The sequence below is a fragment of the Neopsephotus bourkii genome, unplaced genomic scaffold (assembly GCF_033783945.1).
Source record: "Neopsephotus bourkii isolate Nb327-2 ecotype Australia unplaced genomic scaffold, CSIRO-AGI_Nbou_v1 NB_114, whole genome shotgun sequence".
In the NCBI taxonomy this organism is placed as follows: domain Eukaryota; kingdom Metazoa; phylum Chordata; class Aves; order Psittaciformes; family Psittacidae; genus Neopsephotus; species Neopsephotus bourkii.
The window spans coordinates 191,781-211,268 of record NW_026900631.1 but is presented as its reverse complement, the minus strand read 5'-3'; the positions used below and the strand labels follow the sequence as shown (position 1 = coordinate 211,268).

General features: G+C 42.7%; 1 protein-coding gene across 1 annotated transcript; it reads right to left on the bottom strand.

The window, feature by feature from the left end:
• Nucleotides 1-3,788: 3,788 nt before the first annotated feature.
• Nucleotides 3,789-15,954, bottom strand: TAF1A (TATA-box binding protein associated factor, RNA polymerase I subunit A). Its single transcript, XM_061365052.1, has 10 exons — nt 15,821-15,954; nt 14,368-14,537; nt 13,034-13,147; nt 11,612-11,810; nt 10,748-10,878; nt 9,908-10,066; nt 8,799-8,865; nt 7,463-7,583; nt 5,633-5,793; nt 3,789-4,111 (listed from the first exon to the last, which is right to left on the bottom strand). Exons 1-10 carry the CDS (start codon nt 15,951-15,953, stop codon nt 3,990-3,992), a joined length of 1,377 nt encoding a protein of 458 aa, XP_061221036.1. The 5' UTR covers nt 15,954; the 3' UTR covers nt 3,789-3,989.
• Between the last annotated feature and the right edge of the window lie 3,534 nt (nt 15,955-19,488).

Genomic DNA, 19,488 nt, shown 5'->3' with positions numbered 1-19,488 from the left:
CTAATAACAAGGCAACAGAGCACTCCTCACCACTCTGCTGCACCACATGAGTTCAGGCTGAGCAGTGACCCAAGGAAGACAAGTATCTTCACTTTGCAGTTGCAGGAGCGCTCTGCTAGCCTGATGCTGCTAGGAAGAGGCTTTAACACGCACACATTCCCTAGATGTTTCCATACAACAGAAGTTACTAGAGGGCAAGGCTTTGTGATCAGTTCTATTGCTTCTGAGACGTCAGTGAGGAATAAAGCAATTTTTAAAAAGGCAATTAGAGTCTCTCCTCCCTGCAAATCCTAGGAGAAATTACTACAGCCAATGCACAGATATGCATAGAGAATCTATCTGTATGTAGCCCAAAGAAGTCACAACTCCCAGTCCTAGTTTCAAAATGCAACCACCAGTGTAATGTGACAGCTGAGAATACTTTGTGTTTATGGAGTCTTTATTGGGAAACACTTGTTTTAAAAACCTCTGGGGTTTTAACATGCTTCTCTTTTGCTCTGGCTCTAACTTAACGCCACTGCCAATAATCCTGTCTCTGCTTAGACTTCAATGAACTGGAAACACACCAATCACAAGACTCAGCACTGTCACGAGATAAAGCATTTTAAACCCAAGTATTTAAATCTGCTGAAGCATCAGCTTATCTCAGTTATTGCTCTCATACCTTGCAAACAATTACTAAAGGCATTAACGTCCTGTAGCAACTATCTTATATTGAAGCCACAACAAACAGGATCAGTGAGGATATTTGCATACTCCTCATTTGTAACTGAGGCCTGAGAATTCCCTATAAGTTTAATTCCTTTAGCATTACAGAGCAATTTGGGGTAATTGACATTACTAGTTACTGGATATTTCTGACCAGGAGGCAAGAACACTCCTTGCTGCACCCCTGATGAGGGCAGAAAAACCAGCATAGCCTTAAGCACATTCTGACAATGAGAGAACACACAGAGCTTACTGCTTACATTATCCAAGGACTCCTTGCAGTGGGCAATCTGGTTTTGCTTGGCCAACAAACCACCTCAGCCATTCTTTAAATGCAACAAAAGACCAGGTGGAACTTTGCATTTACCATAGTGCATCAGGACACCAGTAGCAGAAATCCCTGAAGAACTTCAAATTCAAACCAGTTCACAGCACATCAATCCTCTGATTCCACAGGAAGTACTCCAAGGGTAAGGTAGACACTTGTTCTGTGCTGACAATGTGCTTACACTGCTCTGAAGGCAGAGGCAAGTCCTCCCAAGGTCTCCAGAATGAGACAGCTGCTCAGAATACAGAGAACCTGAGAACCTGGCGGGGAAAAGCAAGAGCGACAGAGCACATGGGGTTGGCATGCTTTAAGAAGCAGCTGACACTTCATTAGCTTGCTTTTCTTGAACATCAGTAAAGGCACCCTTAAAACAGGAAAGCACAAGAGCATGGAAAATATGACAGGGAAAGCAGAGTGAGCTGAAGTGCTTTGCAATTTTGTCTTCTTGTTACATTAGGTTTTAATACTAAAAACACCAGAACAAGAGGTGGGAAAACAAAGGGACAACAGACCAGACACCGGGTCTGTGCAGAAAAGTTCCTTGCCTCAGCATAAAGTAGAACAGCAAAGAAAATACATGCTATTTGTTTCATGGAAGGGGGTTGAAAATCCTCACAGAAGTTTTACACTTCAGAGGATGAAGACCACAATTTGTCAGAAACCCAAACCTAGGGCAGAATTTGGAGCCAAAGCAGAATACTCTAATCCACTCAGAGTTACCATATTCCAAGTACAACACACAGGCTTGAAAACCTGGTATGCTCTGAATAGTTTACACAAGAAAATTCACTCAGGACTTGTGATGTGCAGATTTGTCTCAAGTGTTAAGTACTGTGATGTCAGGAAAGAGCAAGTTTCTTGCAGGACATGAAAGCAATGAGCAATGCTAAAGATAGTTACATGAAAGCTGGGACTATGCTGCTCTTCTGTTTGCTGACTGTAATATAGTAGTTCCAGCAGCAGGAGAGAACAGGATCCCTGCCAGCAATCCTGCTTCCAGAGGTCATAGGAGAAAGCTGTGAGCACAAAGGATTAACAGCTTTTACAAAGGCATAAATCTTCTCTTTGTCCTCTTATTCTCCTTACAGCATCCTTCTTACCTCCACCTCAATTTCTGCTGCTTTGTTTCACTCTTCTTCCTCAATAGATGGTTTCGGAGCTGCTGCAAGGCAGACATCTACAGGCAGCTTAAGGGACAGAAGGGAAATGACACAAGAGCTCTCAACAAGCAGCAGGGGCTCTAGCATTCCATTTTTATACTAGTTGTGTTAGGTTGATGATAAAAGCTCCTCTGCATGCCCATGAAAGAACACAAAGATACAATAGAAGGGGAAACCCAAATACCACCCTGCTGGGATGCTCCAAGCCCATCACATGCATGTCACCAGCCCACCAAAGGTCCATCTTTACAGGTTGAGGAGCAGAGCAGGAAGGCAGGGAGACAAACAAGGACTCCAGGGAAGGAACACCCTGCCTGGTTACCTCCCAGGACAGCTTTAGCTGCACTGTCTAGGCAGGAAACCCACCAAGGGGAGTCATTGGGAGCAACAATGTGGATCATCTTTAGACTCAGGGAAAGCCACTGCTTCCCAGGGGTGTGGGACACCTTATAGGATGCTGGAAATAGCATTCTGAAACCTCACAATCAACATGAAATAGTCAAAGCCCTGTTGATGAACTCCAGGAAAAAGCAACCCCAACTATTATAGAACAAGCCTGTCTTAGGGAATCAAAACTGCAGACACCACAACAACACAGGTCAGGAGCAAGGAATAATAGCCTTTTTTGGTACAACATACATGTATGGCAAGTAGTTTGATGTTTAAGACACTTTGTCTTAAGGCACATTTCATGAGACCCATATTAACCCAGCCTAAAATCCCAGATAAACACTCAGCTTTTAGAAGCAGAGCTGTACTTATCCATATACTGCCACACTATTAAAGACTGCTTTATTTTATCCCCAGAAGCAGTTCAAGCAGTTCATCCACCAAAGTTCTACAGACCTGTCATTAAAACAGAAGTAGTATTTGGAAACCATTTTGTTGTTGTTTTCAAGCAACCTGGAACACCAGTTTGCGATAACACATTAACATTTGCTTTCCAAACACACCAAACTCATCTCATAGACAAGACTATAACAAGATTAAATAAGTCTCTTCCATCAGGTAGAGAAGTTTGCAGTAGTTCTGTGCTTTTGCTCTTCCAAAGCATTGCAACATTAGCTTTCCTCTGCAGCCATGCAGCTACAGCAATCCTTAACTCTCCTACCAGTCATATGAGAACAAGCCCTGAACTGGACACACAGAAAATTGCCTTTGGATACATTGAAGTGCACCATCTCTTTAAAGAAGCTGCAGTAGATCTTCACAACATGGAATTCTTCTCATATACAATGCACAGAAAAACCTCTCAATTTTTCATAGATTTCAGGAATGATCAGATATAAGCAGCAACCTATGTAACCTTTGAAGGGTGAGGTGTTTTCACAGTGCACCACATGCTTAATGCTCCTAGGTTAAGACACTACCCCTGTGAATACCACTGCTAGTCCTGAATGGATTTTAAGCTACGTTTCAGCAGTCATTTAAATCACCATCTATGCACCTAACCATGAGGATCAAGCCTACTATACTGCTGACACAGAAACTCCACACCATACAACTAAATATTTTTCAATATGTATTGGAAATCAATACTGTTTGCATTTCATACAGAAAGATGGGACTAATCTTAAAGAAACTCCCCAACCTTATCAGTTGTTTTATATTCATTTTATTATAAAATAAATAAAAGCCAAAGCACTTTTTTATAGAAATATATTAAAGTCTAGTCCTGAGTCAATAGGTGCTGCCTAGAAGTTCTAGAATGCCAGCTACAAAAGTCAGTTTCACAAAGATGAAGAAGCACAAGAACCTTAAGGACGTCTTCTAATCAAGGCTGTACAGAAGACTCAAAGACCAGATATTCTCATGTAGGCAGGATTGTGCTTATGCACAAACTTCTTCAGTATCCGAAACCTTTTCATCTGAGCTTTGCAGCCTTGATGGGATATGTATTTAAAGTACTTGTCATCTAGGGGGAAAAACAGAAAGGCATCGTAAGTTATAGCATGATATAAACAAATACAAAACGCTTTCATTGTTTAAATAACATGCAAGCATTTCAGGAAGTTTTCAGTGATGATTTCAATAATGAAAGGTAATAAAATAATCCAATACATGCCCGTGGCAGAGGGTTAGAACTAGATGATCTTAAGGTCCTTTCCAACACAAACCATTACAGGGCTCTACACACACTGGAGCACAATTGCAGCTTTAAATAACCTATACTCATTTGACACAGAAAACATTCTACATGTATACAACAAGGGGTGATGGGTTTAAAGTGAAACAGGAAAAGTTCAGGTTAGATATAAGGAAGAAGTTCTTTACTGTGAGGGTGGTGAGGCACTGGAACAGGTAGCCCAAAGAAGTGACGAATGCTCCATCCCTGGCAGCGTTCAAGGCCAGGCTGGGCAGAGCCTTGGGTGACATGGTCTAGTGTGAGGTGTCCCTGCCCACGGCAGGGGTTGGAACTTAAGGTTTTTTCCAACTTAAGGTTTCTTCCAACCCTAACCAGTGTGTGATTCTATATAACCGTATGCTGCATCTTACAAAACATTTTCTTCTCTTCAATTTTTGCTCTTCATGTAGTTCAGAAAGTAAAACTGACAATGTAAAGCAGCACTGATTTCTTACATGAACTTACTTTGTTGGAGAAGGAAAACAGAAGCTCATGCTGACACCAATAAGCATAGAAACTGCATTAAAGAAAACTACAACTGGAACAATTAACCATGTGGAAATAAAAACTGGGGGACATTTGATAACAAATTACTGAAAGAAAAAAAACAAACAAAAACCAAACCCCCAAAACAAAAAAACAACCCACTTCCAATATGAGAGATTGTTTTATGAAGACAAAGTTGCAGAAAAGGTGACAAGCAAGTTGCCTATCAACCAAAAGTTCACACCAGGGAACAAGCCATCATCTCCACACCATACTCTTATTCTCAGTGTAGCAGCTGCTTTTTGGCCCTGATACTCCACTTGGGTTTCGCAGCACTTCAAAAGAATGCTACTAAAGAGGTCATGATCTTACCAAACTGCTGGTGGTTTTCACTCAAGACACCAACACCCCTTTCCTCCTGCACTACGCCACCTCCATGGTCCTTACTGACCCAGTATTTGCTGAGACACTGCCAAAGCTGCATCCAGCAAAGCAAACCCTAACAACATTCACTCAGAAATGTGTTGTGTATGTTTGAAATTGTGGTTTGAAGGTAAAACAACATGATAAATAGTACTGTAATTGCTCAACAAGGACAGATAAAACAGGATTCTAAACCAGGATGCAAAACATGCCTCACTGTCAAATATCAAACCACTTTGAATATTTTTCTCATGTTCTTCATGCTTCAAAGACAATCTTTCCTAGAAGGAAGAAACTGCATTTCTTCCAAGAAGTAGATCAGCTGCATGCCATCTGATTAGCGCTAGAACTAGACATTAGTTCTGTTCCATGCAATGAAAAGGAAAGAACATTTAGTATTACCCTTGCCCAATAAGATTCCAGCCACCAGAGCTTTTTCATAGGAAAGGCTTTGATTTTCCTGCCAATTCTTTTTTCCCAAGTAACGGCTAAAATGGAAGGCTGGCCACCAGTCCTTTCTGGAGCTCCACTCTTGCTTGAGCCAGTCAAGATGCTTCTCAGACCTGGAAAAAGGTAAAAAAAGTTACAGAAAAGCCTAAATTGGGATCAAAAGATGATTAGGAGACACTGGATTTTATAATCAACTTGCTACAAGTGTCATAAACTGCTAGCATAGGCACACAGACCTTATACTGCAGACAAACACTAAACAGAAACAACTTTATTTAATCCCCGGCAGCACTAATGAGGCAGGAGGTGAGCTCCAGCAATCTTCTTTAAACTTGGCAATAACACAGATTATGGTGTGAAATGAAGCCAGCCTTTACTTGTGTGCCAGTTTGTCAATATTAACGAGAAAGTTTCTTCAAGTTTGTCAACAGATCAGTAGTATGAAGGGGTTGGCTTGTTTTTAAGAAAAGGTTTGTGTTACCCTATGCATACTCAAAGACTAACTTATCCTAAATACTTATTTCAAGACCTGTTGGGCAATAAAGACCTTAAACCAAGCGTTTTGAAATAGAAACTACCTATAACAGGGATCAGATCATATGAAGCTGTCTCTTCAAAAACAAAACTGCAGGCAAAGTTAGAGAATCATACTAGCTAGTTTTACTAGCTCTGTGCAACAACACTCCTAGCTGTAATTCACTAGCTTCTAGACCTTAACAGCAGACAAACTGATGATGGCACAAGGGCACGTAGAGATAGGACAAGGGGGAATGGCTTTAACCTGAGAAAGGGGAGATTGAGACTAGATTTTGGGAAAGAATTCTTCCCTGTGAGGGTGCTGAGGCGCTGGCACAGGGTGCCCAGAGAAGCTGTGGCTGCCCCATCCCTGGCAGTGTTCAAGGCCAGGTTGGACGGGGCTTGGAGCAACCTGCTCTAGTGGGAAGTGTCCCTGCCTGTGGCAGAAGGTTGGAACTGGATGAGCTTTAAGGTCCCTTCCAACTCAAACCATTCTGTGATTCTACGCTGCAGAAATGGAGGTAGTAATAAAACAGCAAAATGGGTTAAATTAAACTCCGAATTAATTTAATGAAAATATATAGGGCTGAAAAAAAAACACAACACCCTGTTCATTGGTTAGAATAAAGTTCAGACATTGTAGGCCTTCTAGGCACAGACTGCCCAAGATGGCTTCTTCTGAAGCCAGAGGCCATGCCTGTCAGGGTTGGCAAGGATACATCAATCCCCAGGCCTGTTGGTTCAGCTTTTAAGAATACACTGGCTGCATTCTTTAAGTTATGAGCATCACACAACACACCACTCTGTATGGTACCAGCCATGCCCTTACTGCAGCTCAGCAACTCTCCAACCAGCTTCAAATAAGGCACACACAGTAACAGAGCAGAAGGCTCAACAACTTATTCCCCCCTCCCCAAAAGAAGGAGATTAGTGATGGGAAGAAAATGCTACCTGAACATCTGAGTAACTCTTCCTGCATAAACACTTAACCTAGTGAAAAAAAAACAACCCCAAACCCGAACTAACAGTTTTCAGCCAATGACAATACTGGAAATTTGGAATTCTCCTCACTGATTTCTAATTTCCAACTCTTTTCTTCTTCCCAATGAAAGCACGCTGCAGTCAAGCACTGCCACTGAACTCAGGATAGAGCACAAGTCTGCCATTCACCAGCAGCAAGAGAAAGGCTAGATTGTCACTATATCAGTTGCCCAAACACAGAGACTTGACACACTGGTTTTAGAACATCACATCAGAGACACTTACATTACAATTTGTTTTAGCTGCTTTGCCAAACAGCTCCATGCTTTTACATTCTCCTTCGAGCCAGCATAATCCAAGGCTGCAAAAATAACTTCTAGCCCCAGTCGACGTTTTTTCCTCTTCTCTGGAAAAAGATCAGGCTGAATAATAAGTTACTTACATCAGGCTGAATTAACTCACCACTAGCCAACAAGTGAAAGTTCTCCATTCTGTCTCCTACTGTCCCTAACATTGAGGGCTCCCACCGTTCTTTCTCTTCCAAGAAAGAAGGAATACATCCTAGCTCTAGAGCATAACTCATATCAGAGGCACTCTGTCCCTATCCCCATCCTGCCCAAAACCTGCTGACTCTGAGAGGCACACGCAGGAATGCTCACTTATCTCACACTACTTTGCTTACAACAGTCACTGTTTCCATAGCTCGCTACCCAGTGCTTCTAATGAACATGTTCTTCCCATGGGAAGTGAACACAGTGCCTCTGGAACACTTCAAATCCTGAGGTGCCAAAATTCAGATGTGGGACTGACAAAAAACAGGTATTTCACAGCAGTAGCTACGTATCAGCCGAGTTCTTAAGAAAACACTTGAGCTATATCACAACAGGTAAAAGTGGGAAAAGTTGCATTTATCAGTATAAATTACTTCAAAAAAATTCAGGTTTATCTCATTAGCTATGAAAAGTTGGCAAATGTGTCATGAGTTTACAGAAAAAGGGAGGTTTCAGCCAGGAGGTTGGTTTTTCCGCTCCCAAAGAAAAAGAGAAGAGAAAACAATCTTCATTCAAGGACCAGTCTGCTGACCTGCTAGAACATACCAGGCTGCAAGCAGACAGCTTGGATTACAACTGATCAGCATGGAAAAAAGTCTCCAACTGGGAAGACTTTTCTACCAGCTTGAAGATAAAACTCCCTTAAAGAGGAGAAAGAGTTTGTTCTTTGATCAGTAACAATGAACTAAAGCACAGATCCATCTCAACTCCTTCAGAAGAATCAATACATTGGAGATTCCAAAAAGGGAACAGGACCCTGGCAAGGGCTTGAAAACAGGTGATCTTAAGGTCTCTTCCAACCCAAACCATTCTATGATTCTATTTTTGAACTCCTGGCTGTGCCTTATGATAGTTTGCTTTGATTACTTTAAAATGAAAAAGGCATTTGTTTTAAGTTTGTAAATGCCTGCTCACACATCCAACTTAAAGGCTCCTATGACTGGGAAGTTGGGGGTTTGGGTTGGTTTTAACAAACAAAACTACTTCAAAAGGCAGAAAGGAGGCTGCAGAATAATTTCAGAACCTTAGCCTAGATTAACATAAAAGAACAAAGATATTTGAAGACTTACTTGATTTTTGAAGCATGAGATTAAAATCTATCATCAGTTCATGAGAAGGAACAGTATCATGCAAGTTCTGAAAAAGAATACCACAAACCCCAGATGCATTATTTTAATGTGAAAACTTTTGCAGACTTCTGCTCACTCAAGAGAAGCACGGGCTCCAGTGTTCTGGGGGTTCTACTGAGGAAAAATAAGCAACCTAGTACCTTAGTGCCTTAATATAAAGAATGAATATCTTGCACATTGTGTCTTGCACCTTGCACATCTGTGTCCTTACTCTGACACGATGGATGAAATACCTTGATGACTGCATGTGACAAATACAACAGCCCAAATCCATACCCAGTGTCCCCATTATGGGAAGCAAAAGTATTTCCTTCCTAGACCTAGCTCTCCTGTACGCTGCTCTGTGCATTGGATCACAGATCAGTTCTTTGATTTGTAGGTGATATAAGATACCACAATTTTTATGCTACAGTTTAAAAGTCTAAACTTTATGAAGCAGTTTGAAAAGCTTTGCCCTAACAAAAGCGCCTTAGTGCCATCAAGTGGCAAAACAAGACTGCAAAACATTGTTTGCAAGAAGCTACTAAGATCAATGAGCAAGCACAAGGAAAGCAGGAATTTAAAAGCAACTGTAGGAAAGGTTAATACAGGAAGAGCTTGCCTGCCAGCTTCAGTCGACATTGGCTTCTATTTTTGCTTAAATGCACACCTCAGTGAACAGAAGCAGAGAAACTAATTGCAAAGTGTGGAAGAGCAGGCATCTAATTAACTTCTTCAGCGTTGTAAAGATCAAGCTGTAACAGAAATCCATGCATGTTATGTACAAACCTGCTCATACAGACTTCTGGAACCATGTAAACACACACTCTGAGCTTACTTACTGACTTTAAGAAGATGTATAATGTATCAGTTAAAGGCAAAACAAAGACTTGAATTCAAAGACAGCAAAGGATACTGTTCATTGTTTGTATCCCTACCACTAACTTTCCTCTAACCCTCTGCTTCCCACAAAGAATTTAAGAGGGTAAGTAACATTACAACTGAACCAAACTCTCAGACTAGCATGCAATAGGAGTGACCATGGACTGCATCTACTGTAGAATATATACCTTCAGTGCAGATATGAGTGATTTCTTTGATTCACCTTGTCTCTTCAGGAACTGATAGAGGTAAACATGAGCATTGGGATTAGCAGGAAGCTTGGAGTTGTAGGCATAGTCATGTAATACTTGGCGGGCTTCATCATGGTCTCCGTAGAACTCCAGCAACTAAGGGAAGTTAAATCTGCTGTTAGTTTACCACATATTGGCAATCAAACTCTTATAACTCATTTTGGGCTGCCACAGAACAATCCAATCGCACAGCCTGGATTTAAGAGTGCAGCAAATTAGTTAAGACTATGGGTAGTGTATTTTCATTTCACTTGCTACTCTCATCACACATTGATGGAAATTCACACATAGAAGCTGCTACAGGTGAAAATTCCTTGAGCAAGTACTTAATTGTCAAAGAATTACCAGCACTTGCTCACTGGAAAGACACGGAAGCAGCCTTTAAAGAATGCTCAGTGAGAGAACTTGGCAGCACTGAGCAAAACCCTGTAATGAGCTTAGAGCAGTCAGCACTTACCAACATTTACAAGGAGTAAATGATTTCAAAGATAATTCAAGATTAACTTCATTTCCTAATTACAAATTCTAAGTAGTTATTTTCTATCCTAGCATCACAAAACCAAAATATGCAAGCTGTCTGGCTATTTCTTTTTCTTGGCAATGCACAGGTTGCCCTTTTTGTACAGTGTACAGGCTCTGCAGTTCTACCAGGAGTAAACCATGCTCTAAATCAAAGCCAGTGAGATACATGTACCCATTAGCTGTCACCCACACACATCTTAATGAAAGTTAGCCAGGGAGACACAAAAGGAAGGTATCTGTAAAATATGCCCTTACATCGACATAGCATTTCACAAATTGATCCCAGATGCCAGGCATTTTAATAATCTCCTTTAAGTTCACTGCTGCATTCCGAAAGCAGCTGTGCATTTCCTGTTCAACAGACAAGTCTTCAAATCCATCCTCACCTACCAAAACATGAAGAATGCCACCGTTAGCTCTGCTAATCCAAAGGGATCTTGAAGTGTGCACCTAAGATCATGACATTTTGCTAAGCAAGGACTACAGTCAGCTTTTAAGAGAGGCCACAGTTTCCTCAGTACTGAAACAAGAAATTGTCACTGCTCTTCATTCAAATTTATTATCACCTGATTTCAACTTCTGGGACATGACAAGTAGTATTTCAAGACAAGATGCTACCAGCACAAGGTCAATAAACCAAATTCAATACTTAGTTTTCACAGAAACAAGTAGAGATCCAAAGTAACTGATAATACACAGTCAGCAGGTATATGTAGAATTAGATGCCACACACAAGTAGCAACTCACATGCCTTTAAGAAACTGAAATTCAAATACAAGTTGCAGGGGGTTTTCCTAGAACTCCAAATTCTAGCAGCAGTTAAGCACTTATACACCTATTAAGCCACTGCTGTAAGTGAATACATTCCTTTGATCACTACTTCAGGTGATGCTGGGTGGATATAAGAAATGGGATTCAGTGGGGGGAAGAAAATGCTTCAGAGCAGCATTCCAGGACACTTCAGGAAAGTGCAGGTCTTTGTGCCATTTCGGTACCACCATTTATGATACAGGATTATTTACCACCCAATTCTGAAGTCTAGTAAAGGAAAAGGTGTCACTGCAAGCTATAGTGTCTGCATAGGCAAGCAAGTTCACAGCTCAATGCAATAACACTTACCGTGCTCTAATAAGATGTTCTTCTGCTTAGACCACTTGTAGTAGTCCAACAGTCCCCTGTAAGCCTGAACCAGTTTCATTTCTTTATCCTGAATGACTGTTTGTTCTCCAAACCTCCAGCTTTCTGCCAGGGACAGGTTTTGATAAGCTTCATCCAGGAACCCATTACAAAGGAGCTGAAAGGCATGCTCTAGGCAAACCTGCAATTCAAACAGACCATATCACAGCATTTCACAGCACAAATGCAATTCTCAGCAATATAGCAAAGATCTACACAGATGTGCAGGGAAAGGTGAGACTCATTACTGACATGCATATAAACTGTTGCAAACATGGGTAGTAAAGTATTTTAATTAGAAAAGCATTTTACGCTTTTTATCCAAACATTATCTTTATAAGGAATTTTGGAGACAAATGCAGGAATAGGAGAACACAAGTGTCACTGGGGGCAGGGAAATGAGCCAAGAACCTAAGTAATGCGTCCTGTCAGAAGATGCTGGAGAAACATTAGTAATTAAAAGCATATTTATATACAGATAATTTCTGCTTCACAGATTAAGGTCCATGAGGCAGAAAGTCACCCATCGAGGTGGTAGGTAATGATACTTGGCAAGACAGCAGAAAGCAGTTGCCTCTAAAACCTACTTGTTGTTAACAAGTGCTGTACCTCTTTAAGGTGGTCCAGAAATTGCTTGAGGGAATCCAGTTACCTTTGCTGATCTTCCATGTGGTTACCCAACTACAGAACCCCTGAAAGAGGGGTGTCCCACCACCCTATCATGCTCATTAGGCACTGGATACAAGTCTAAACCTCTAGTTAACTCTAACACAGAGCTTCAGTTGAAGCTCTTGAACAAATACAACAGAATGAAAGAGAGAAGATTCATCTCAAACAAGAAACAGTCAAGGAAACCAAAACAATACAGGTTTGAATGAGCCGCCACCGGGTGTCACCCGTGGGTGACACAGGGTCCATAGTATAAGGCCTATTGTTTTGTATACAGATTAGCTACTTGAAAAGTTAATGAGTAACAAAAGCAAAAAATTAAGCATAGCTGTTTAGTCAGCATCACAATGACCAAATTAAGGACAAGAAGCTAAGTTTAGCAAGTGTTAAAGTATAATTTGTTGTTACTGGGGCACACATGAAAAAATTTAACTGTTTCAAATTCAAAGATTAAAGGACCTAGGCACTTCTAAGGACTGACAATACACATCTGTGATCAAACACATAGACCAAATGAGATACTGTCAGGTACAGAATAACCCTTAAAATATCATGCAACTGGTAACTCAAATGTGATCTCTTTTGGTTTTGACGCCATTGGCAGCAATGTATTTCAAAAGAGAGAGATTCAGAAACTAATACTTAAGTGATCAGCTAAACGCAGAAAATCAACATGTCTGTATTAAGTACACTCACCTTCAAATACCTTTTTACTCCTAAAACCTTCATCTGTTCCATGAAAGCATTTAACTCTTTCATGCTGCTATGGGAATGATAGCACAAAATTTCAGTTCCTATTCTCCAAATCATCTATGAACGGGAAGAGAGAGATTCAGAAACAACCTTGGTACAAAACTGACAAGTCACCACAGATACAGTGATATCCAATTTACAGTTACTGTAGCACATGAAAAAGAGGCGCATTTGAATTGCAAGTAAAAAATACTAAGTATTTATCTACTGCTATAGTAACCTACATACTCACCAGCAGGACTTTTACAGTCATTCAGAGGGTGCTTCACAGTTGCTCATTACAAATGCAGCCCTCCAGCAAATCTTATGAGAACTGCAGCTGTCAGAAGGTTCCCCTGCTGTTACTTATGAAGTTATATTTCCCTTTGATATGATTCCACTGAGACCTGAGGTATACATAATTATTTTAACTTACTAATAAAGATTATTTCCAATTAGATGTAATTTCCCATCCACATGCATTTGTATTTTTAAGGTCTGCCTACACAATGTAACCAAATATTACAGCAGACTAGCCATATTCAAGTACTCTATCTGTTTAAAGCTCTGATCTCTTTCCTCCTGCTCTTATCTCAGTACCTGACAGCTGTTTTGCAAGTACTGGAAGAGGTGATAAAGTCCTAAATAAGCCACTAACTTTCCAACAGATTCTGTCTGATGGCATGCCAATGGCAAACATGTTTACTGCTTTTCTGGTTTAGAAGACTCCTTTAAAATGACTTCTCGCAGATGTGCTCCTGATGGAGGTAACTTATACCAAGCCAAGCCAGGCTTTTTTCCCTCCCTCTCAGAAAGGAGATCAGACAGCACTGCAGATTCTTAGAGCCACTAAAAGTGAGCCCTCAGCAGAACTCCAGCAAGACTGCTTAACCCCACAGCAGAAGCAGGCCTGTGCAGAGGCAGACTTGTGGTTAAGTTGACAGCATGGTGCCTGGAACACTACTGGGGATGAGGGCTGGAGGACTTCCTGCAGCCTGCCATCCATGAGTTTCTACATCAGCACCTGAATAATTGCTTATTTGAGTTTGGAAGCTCCTTGGTTTTGGGGTTTTTGTTTTTTTTTTTTTTTTTTTTGTTTGTTTTTCTTTTTTTAAGAAAATAGCTTAGTTTATAAAAGTTGCCCAACTTTTCTGGCTTTATTTCTAATACTTTTTAAAACAGAAGAAAATGAGCCTGAGATTAGTTAATTTGGATAAATGTTAGTCCTGAATATTATAGATGATTTTTGCAAGTATTTCTTCAACTGCAAAAGAACTCCGATAAGGACATTGGCTTACCTCTGATGGACCCATGTATTCTGTGGAATAGTCTTTCTCTAGGGACTCAACGTAGGAGAACAGAAACTCTGCAGCCCTTTTCCATTGCTTCTGTAGCAAGGCATCCTGAATGTAACTTAAACACACTGACTTGCTCCTCTTGAAGGTTATCTTGTGTTCATGAGAAAATGCTAAACAAACAAACAAATCAACTAAGTCCACAACTGTCACAGCCCTTATTCAGATAACAATGCACCTATCATTTCAGTCTCCCTCTTGTACCATTTTTCTCAGGCACTGCAGAAAGTGCTCTTCAGCTATCTGGCTTTTGAATTAAAGACACCTACTAATCTCCAGGGCAGCAAGATTATGATTAGAGCTGAAAATATAATATGAAAAGGCATTTTCCGCGAGCAGCACACAGCTGTAGACATTTGAAACAATGAAGAGCCAAATATTACACACTACTGCCCTACAACAGAAGATCATGGTGTCTTGATAACATCACAGCAGTTTGTTGTATTTTGGGGACCACTCCCTTCTGTTACTAATCTTCATCTAAATGTGCTGAAGATTTGCATGCACACATACAAACAGCCTACTCCAGTACCAAAGGCTAAGAAGTTCCCACTGCATAAATGTGGAGAATTATTCTCATTTGAGTACAAGGCTGGAAAGAAACCACTTGACCTTTTTACACAGGTACTGGTTCAAATGTGTGTTACAGCACAAAACTGAAACCTCTTTTCCACATCTGTATGCCATGGTCTAATGTGCCCCCTACAATGCTCAAGCCTCAAGAGCCTTCAGCAAAGGACATGCAAGGCTCACTGAATCACCTAGATGCTATAGGCAAAGGATAACTTAAACACTGGTTTGGAGCAGTTCTATTGCAGTGCATTGTACAAAACTACCTGTAACCAATCTACCTACAGGTTTAGTCTTCATGCCTATTTCTAACCTTAAAGGTTTCAAAATACTAAGAAAATAAACCCCACAGTAAACACCGTAAGATTAAATACAAGGAGCATGTCTAATTCAGGAGGTCAGAATCCCAGACTGGTTTGGGCTGGAAGAGACCTTAAAGCTCAGCCAGTTCCAACCTCCTGCCACGGAGAGGGACACCTTCCTCCAGACCGGGTTGCTTCAAGCCCCGTCCAATCTGGCTTTGAATACCTCCTGCTAAGCAAGCCGCTGAGAAGTGACAGGATGTGGATAGGACTGAGGTAAAGCTTCACTATAAAGCCACTTTGAAATTCCTTTACTTCACTAGTAAGCGTTCATGCCGCCTCCAAGCACCTCGCATGGGGAACTCCAACCCCTTCCTCAGCGGCAGACCGACGGGTAGCGCGAAGGGCGGGGAGCAGGTCCGCCACAGCGGAGCGTTCCTTCCTCAGAGCCGGAGCGGGGCGGGCAGAGGACGGGGAGCCGCGGCAGTGCGGGGACAAGCGGGAGCCGTCGGGGCCGCGCTTACCCGGCTGGTAGAAGTGAGGCGACAGGAAGGGCAGGTTCAAGGGCGGCAGCAGGGCGCTCCCGACCGGCAGGGTAGGGCTTTCCACCACCCCATCCTCCTCCGGGAGACCATTCGTCTTTGGGGTAGCGGCCATCTTTGACTCGGGAAGCAGACCTCAGCACGAAGGAAGCTACCGGCCACTCTGAGCTAACGCAGCCGAAGACAAGCAGCCGGCCAAACCCCAGCAGAGCTCGGCTTAACAACGGCCGCCCCGCACACGCTGGCAGCAGGAGCATGCGGCCTTGTTCAGGCGCGTCTCTGCCGCTATAAAGGTGCGGGGGGCAATGCCGGCGCCATGATGGAAGAGGGACAGCTCTGCAGCCGCCTGCGCGGCGGAGGGGTGGGGTTAGGCGAGCCGGAGTGGCGGGGCCGGGCGCAGCGGTACTTCCGCTCAGGTCAGGCAGGGCTTCGTGCTTGCCTTTGGTCTCAGTAAAGGCGTCGTTCCCCTTCAGAGCAGGCCTTGGGGGCACCGCTGGTGGGGGTGCTCTCAGGGTCGGTGAGCCGAGCGGCTGGTGAAGCCGGGCTCACTTCGGTCTGTAGGGACCTGATGGTGCGCACGGGTCTGTTCGCCCCCGGCTGGAGCGGGGCCGAGGGCGGTAAGGAGGATGCAAGCTTTCCAAGGATAAGAGTGTCAGAGCGGAGTGGCTGGGAGCTCTTCAAGCCGAGGAAGCACAGCGGGGAGATGGCTCCTCTGGTGCTGGTGGAGGCGAGATGTGCTGGCTCTGCTCCGCGTGTGGAATGAGAAGTGGTAGCGAAGGGTGAAGCAACAGAGATCAGAAGCATGGGGGGCTAGCTGGGTGTGCTCAGTAGTGTGGCAGAGCTGCTTAATCCTACAGGTAGCATGATCAGAGGGTTACTACAGCTGTGAGTAATGCAGTGGTCACTGGAAGTGGTAGTTAACCAGATCCTGTGATCACTCTTCCCATTAGCTGTGTTGGTACTTCTAATTTGTGACTTAAAACGTCATGTTGACAGAAGGAAAGGATTCTGAACCAAAATCTTGTGCATTGCAGAGCAACAATATTGCCTCTTCTCCCACCTGGATCCTGGAAATCTGCCTCAACCACAGAATCTGTTTTGTACCAAACTGTGCTGAACATGTTTCTTTAAATCACTTTTGGCAACTGGCTTTGCCATGGAGTGCTTTGGTATGTGTAAAGTCCAGGGTTTGGAGCAAGAGTTTACAGTTGGGTTTGGTTTTTGTTTTGGGTTTGTTTTTGTTTTGTTTTTTTTTTTTCAGACTGGCCCTGGTATGTGAGGGTGAGTAAATAATAAACTGGCTGAGATTAAAGGTTCATGTAATCCAGTATCCTGGTTCAACTGTAATCGATAACGAGTGTCAGGGAAATAGTACAAGGCAGAATAGTTCTTTGCAGCATCTAAACATTTAACCTCAGTATCATACTTTAATATGACATTTAATAATTCTATGTGGGGATACTGGAAGTCTCCCTTTTTGTTATTAATCCTGTGTTCTTCTGGTATATGATGAGTTCATAACTATTTGTTACTATTAATTGAAAGTTAACTTGGTTAACTTGATGATAAACTGTTATATGTCCCCATTTCTTTAACAGCATCACCTTCCTTATCTGTCCTTTGTAATTTTGTACCCCATGAGTGTCTCATTGATCAGTGGTGTTCCCCAAGTGTGGTGTCAATTCCCACATTTCTGAGGTTTTGTTAGGTCAGTGCCCTGATCTCATGGATACTCAGCTCACCCCACTTTATTTTTTTTAAAGCTCTCGTGTGCTTAGAAGCACGTTTACATTTGCCTTGTTATTTTTATTTTCCTATAGCATGCATGAATGAGAGTCTTTGCTGATTCTTAGGTAAACTTAGCCAAGTGATGGTGCTAATGGTTATCAGTTTCTTTAGTAGATACTTCAGCACAGGAGAGGTGGGAGAACAGTTTTGTAACTGTAGACACACACAAAACATTGATTCCTCATGTACAGCAGGTCTACTCTCATAGTTGAATACATCTGTTTCCAAGGTTGGAGTTGAAGACTGAAGGACGTTTTGTCTGAAACACCTAAATTGAACTAAGCAAGTATTTGTCTTCTATGTCACACCCTGGGAAAGCTGGGTTTGTTAGTAAGTGGGTATATTATTACTATGAAATACTTGAACTGTAGGGGATACTGGACAGTTGCAGTGATAAACTCGTGTATACGTATTGACTACAAGCTATCTGCTATTGCACAATAAAGGCAGTGACTTATGCAAGAACTATGTGATCTTGTATCTCTTCACATCCCCCTTTCTTGCCTTCATCTTTATGACCATAGACACCGTTACTTTTTTATCTTGGTCTTTTAATAAACATAATCTTGATAACATGATACTAATAGGAGTGGGCTGTAGGAAATGGTGGGATGTCCAAGGTGCATGGGTTGGTGAGGTACAAGAGCTGTTCATTGCTGCACTGAGGAAGATACCTGTTTCTACCTTGATGCTTTTTCATCATATGATTAAAAAGAAGCCCTCTAGATGGGGGTTGCAATGAAATGCTTATGTGTATTTCAGAGGTTATGTAGCAGTAACTAACTTTGGATCTCGGGCCCTGTATGATTGGGCTGTGGGAGTATGTAGCACAGAGATCAATAATCATGAGGATACAAGAACACAAGCAGTGCCACTAATACAGTTAGCAGTGGTGATAGCTAACTCTTGTAGATCATTAAAAGGGCTCTTTAAAACAAAACCTGAGCTGTCTGCAGTTGTCCTTTGACATGCATGAAAAAGCAGGATCCTTCACCTTGCTATCAGTTCTGCCAAGTAACGGTTGGTTTTGGGAACAGCTCCAGCATTTGCCCTTTGGAGGGTGGAAAAAGTTACATTTTGGCCATTTGATAAACCAGCAAGAAGACTCCTATGTTACCTGTCCCTTCTTAGCTGCACCTTTTATTCTCTTTGTCTAGTCAGTGCCTGTGCTGCATAAATAACATGGGTCTGAAAAAGAGAACGGAGGAGAACTTTTGTCTGGTTTTCTCCTGTGTGTGACCATTTTCTCTCATTTCAGCTCTCTAAAGCAATATAGGAAAGGTGGATGTGGAGAAGAAGTAAGTGCAGTCATGCTTGCAAAGAGCAGTTCTTTTGCTTTGCAGACATTAAAACAGCAGCAAGTGGGAGCTGAGGGTTCAGCAGAGCAAGAGCAGGCCTGTTGGACGCTGGGTTTCCCTAGCTGGGTGCGCAGCCCTTCGTTTGCCTCTCCTTTCCTTGGTGGGGAGAGATGACATCTCCTTGGTAGCATCCGTCCTCTCACGGGGGAGACCTGAACTTCTTGGTGTGGCAGCGGGAGCGCAGCGAGGTGGGTGTTTGGGTCTGTAGCATCCTCACCCTTGCTTGTGGTGAGGGGTGTGCAATGACACCTTTTCTGCACCGCTGGGCTATTCTCGTTACCTCAGCGACCCTCTGTTTGAGAAAGCCGCCATGAAGGAGCAAGAGCGACGGGCAGGACGTTTCCCCTCACCCCTCCGGGCGGTGTGACCCTCTGCTGGATCAGAGCTGCGCGCAGGCGGCGGGGGTCCAGCCTCCGCCGGGAGGGACGGGAGGGGAGAGGAGAGGGGAGGGTCCGTGCGCTGCCCTCCTCCCTCCGCGGCGGCGGCGCCGGCTGTGGCCCGTCC

Bases quoted from the DNA above. Each gene is read 5' to 3' on its own strand.
- TAF1A (XM_061365052.1), bottom strand. From the start codon at position 15,953: ATGGCCGCTACCCCAAAGACGAATGGTCTCCCGGAGGAGGATGGGGTG. The intron at 13,148-14,367 runs GTAAGCCAATGT...TCCCGTTCATAG, and splicing joins AATACATGGGTCCATCAGAG to ATGATTTGGAGAATAGGAAC. The intron at 10,067-10,747 runs GTAAGGGCATAT...AACTTCCCTTAG, and splicing joins TTGTGAAATGCTATGTCGAT to TTGCTGGAGTTCTACGGAGA.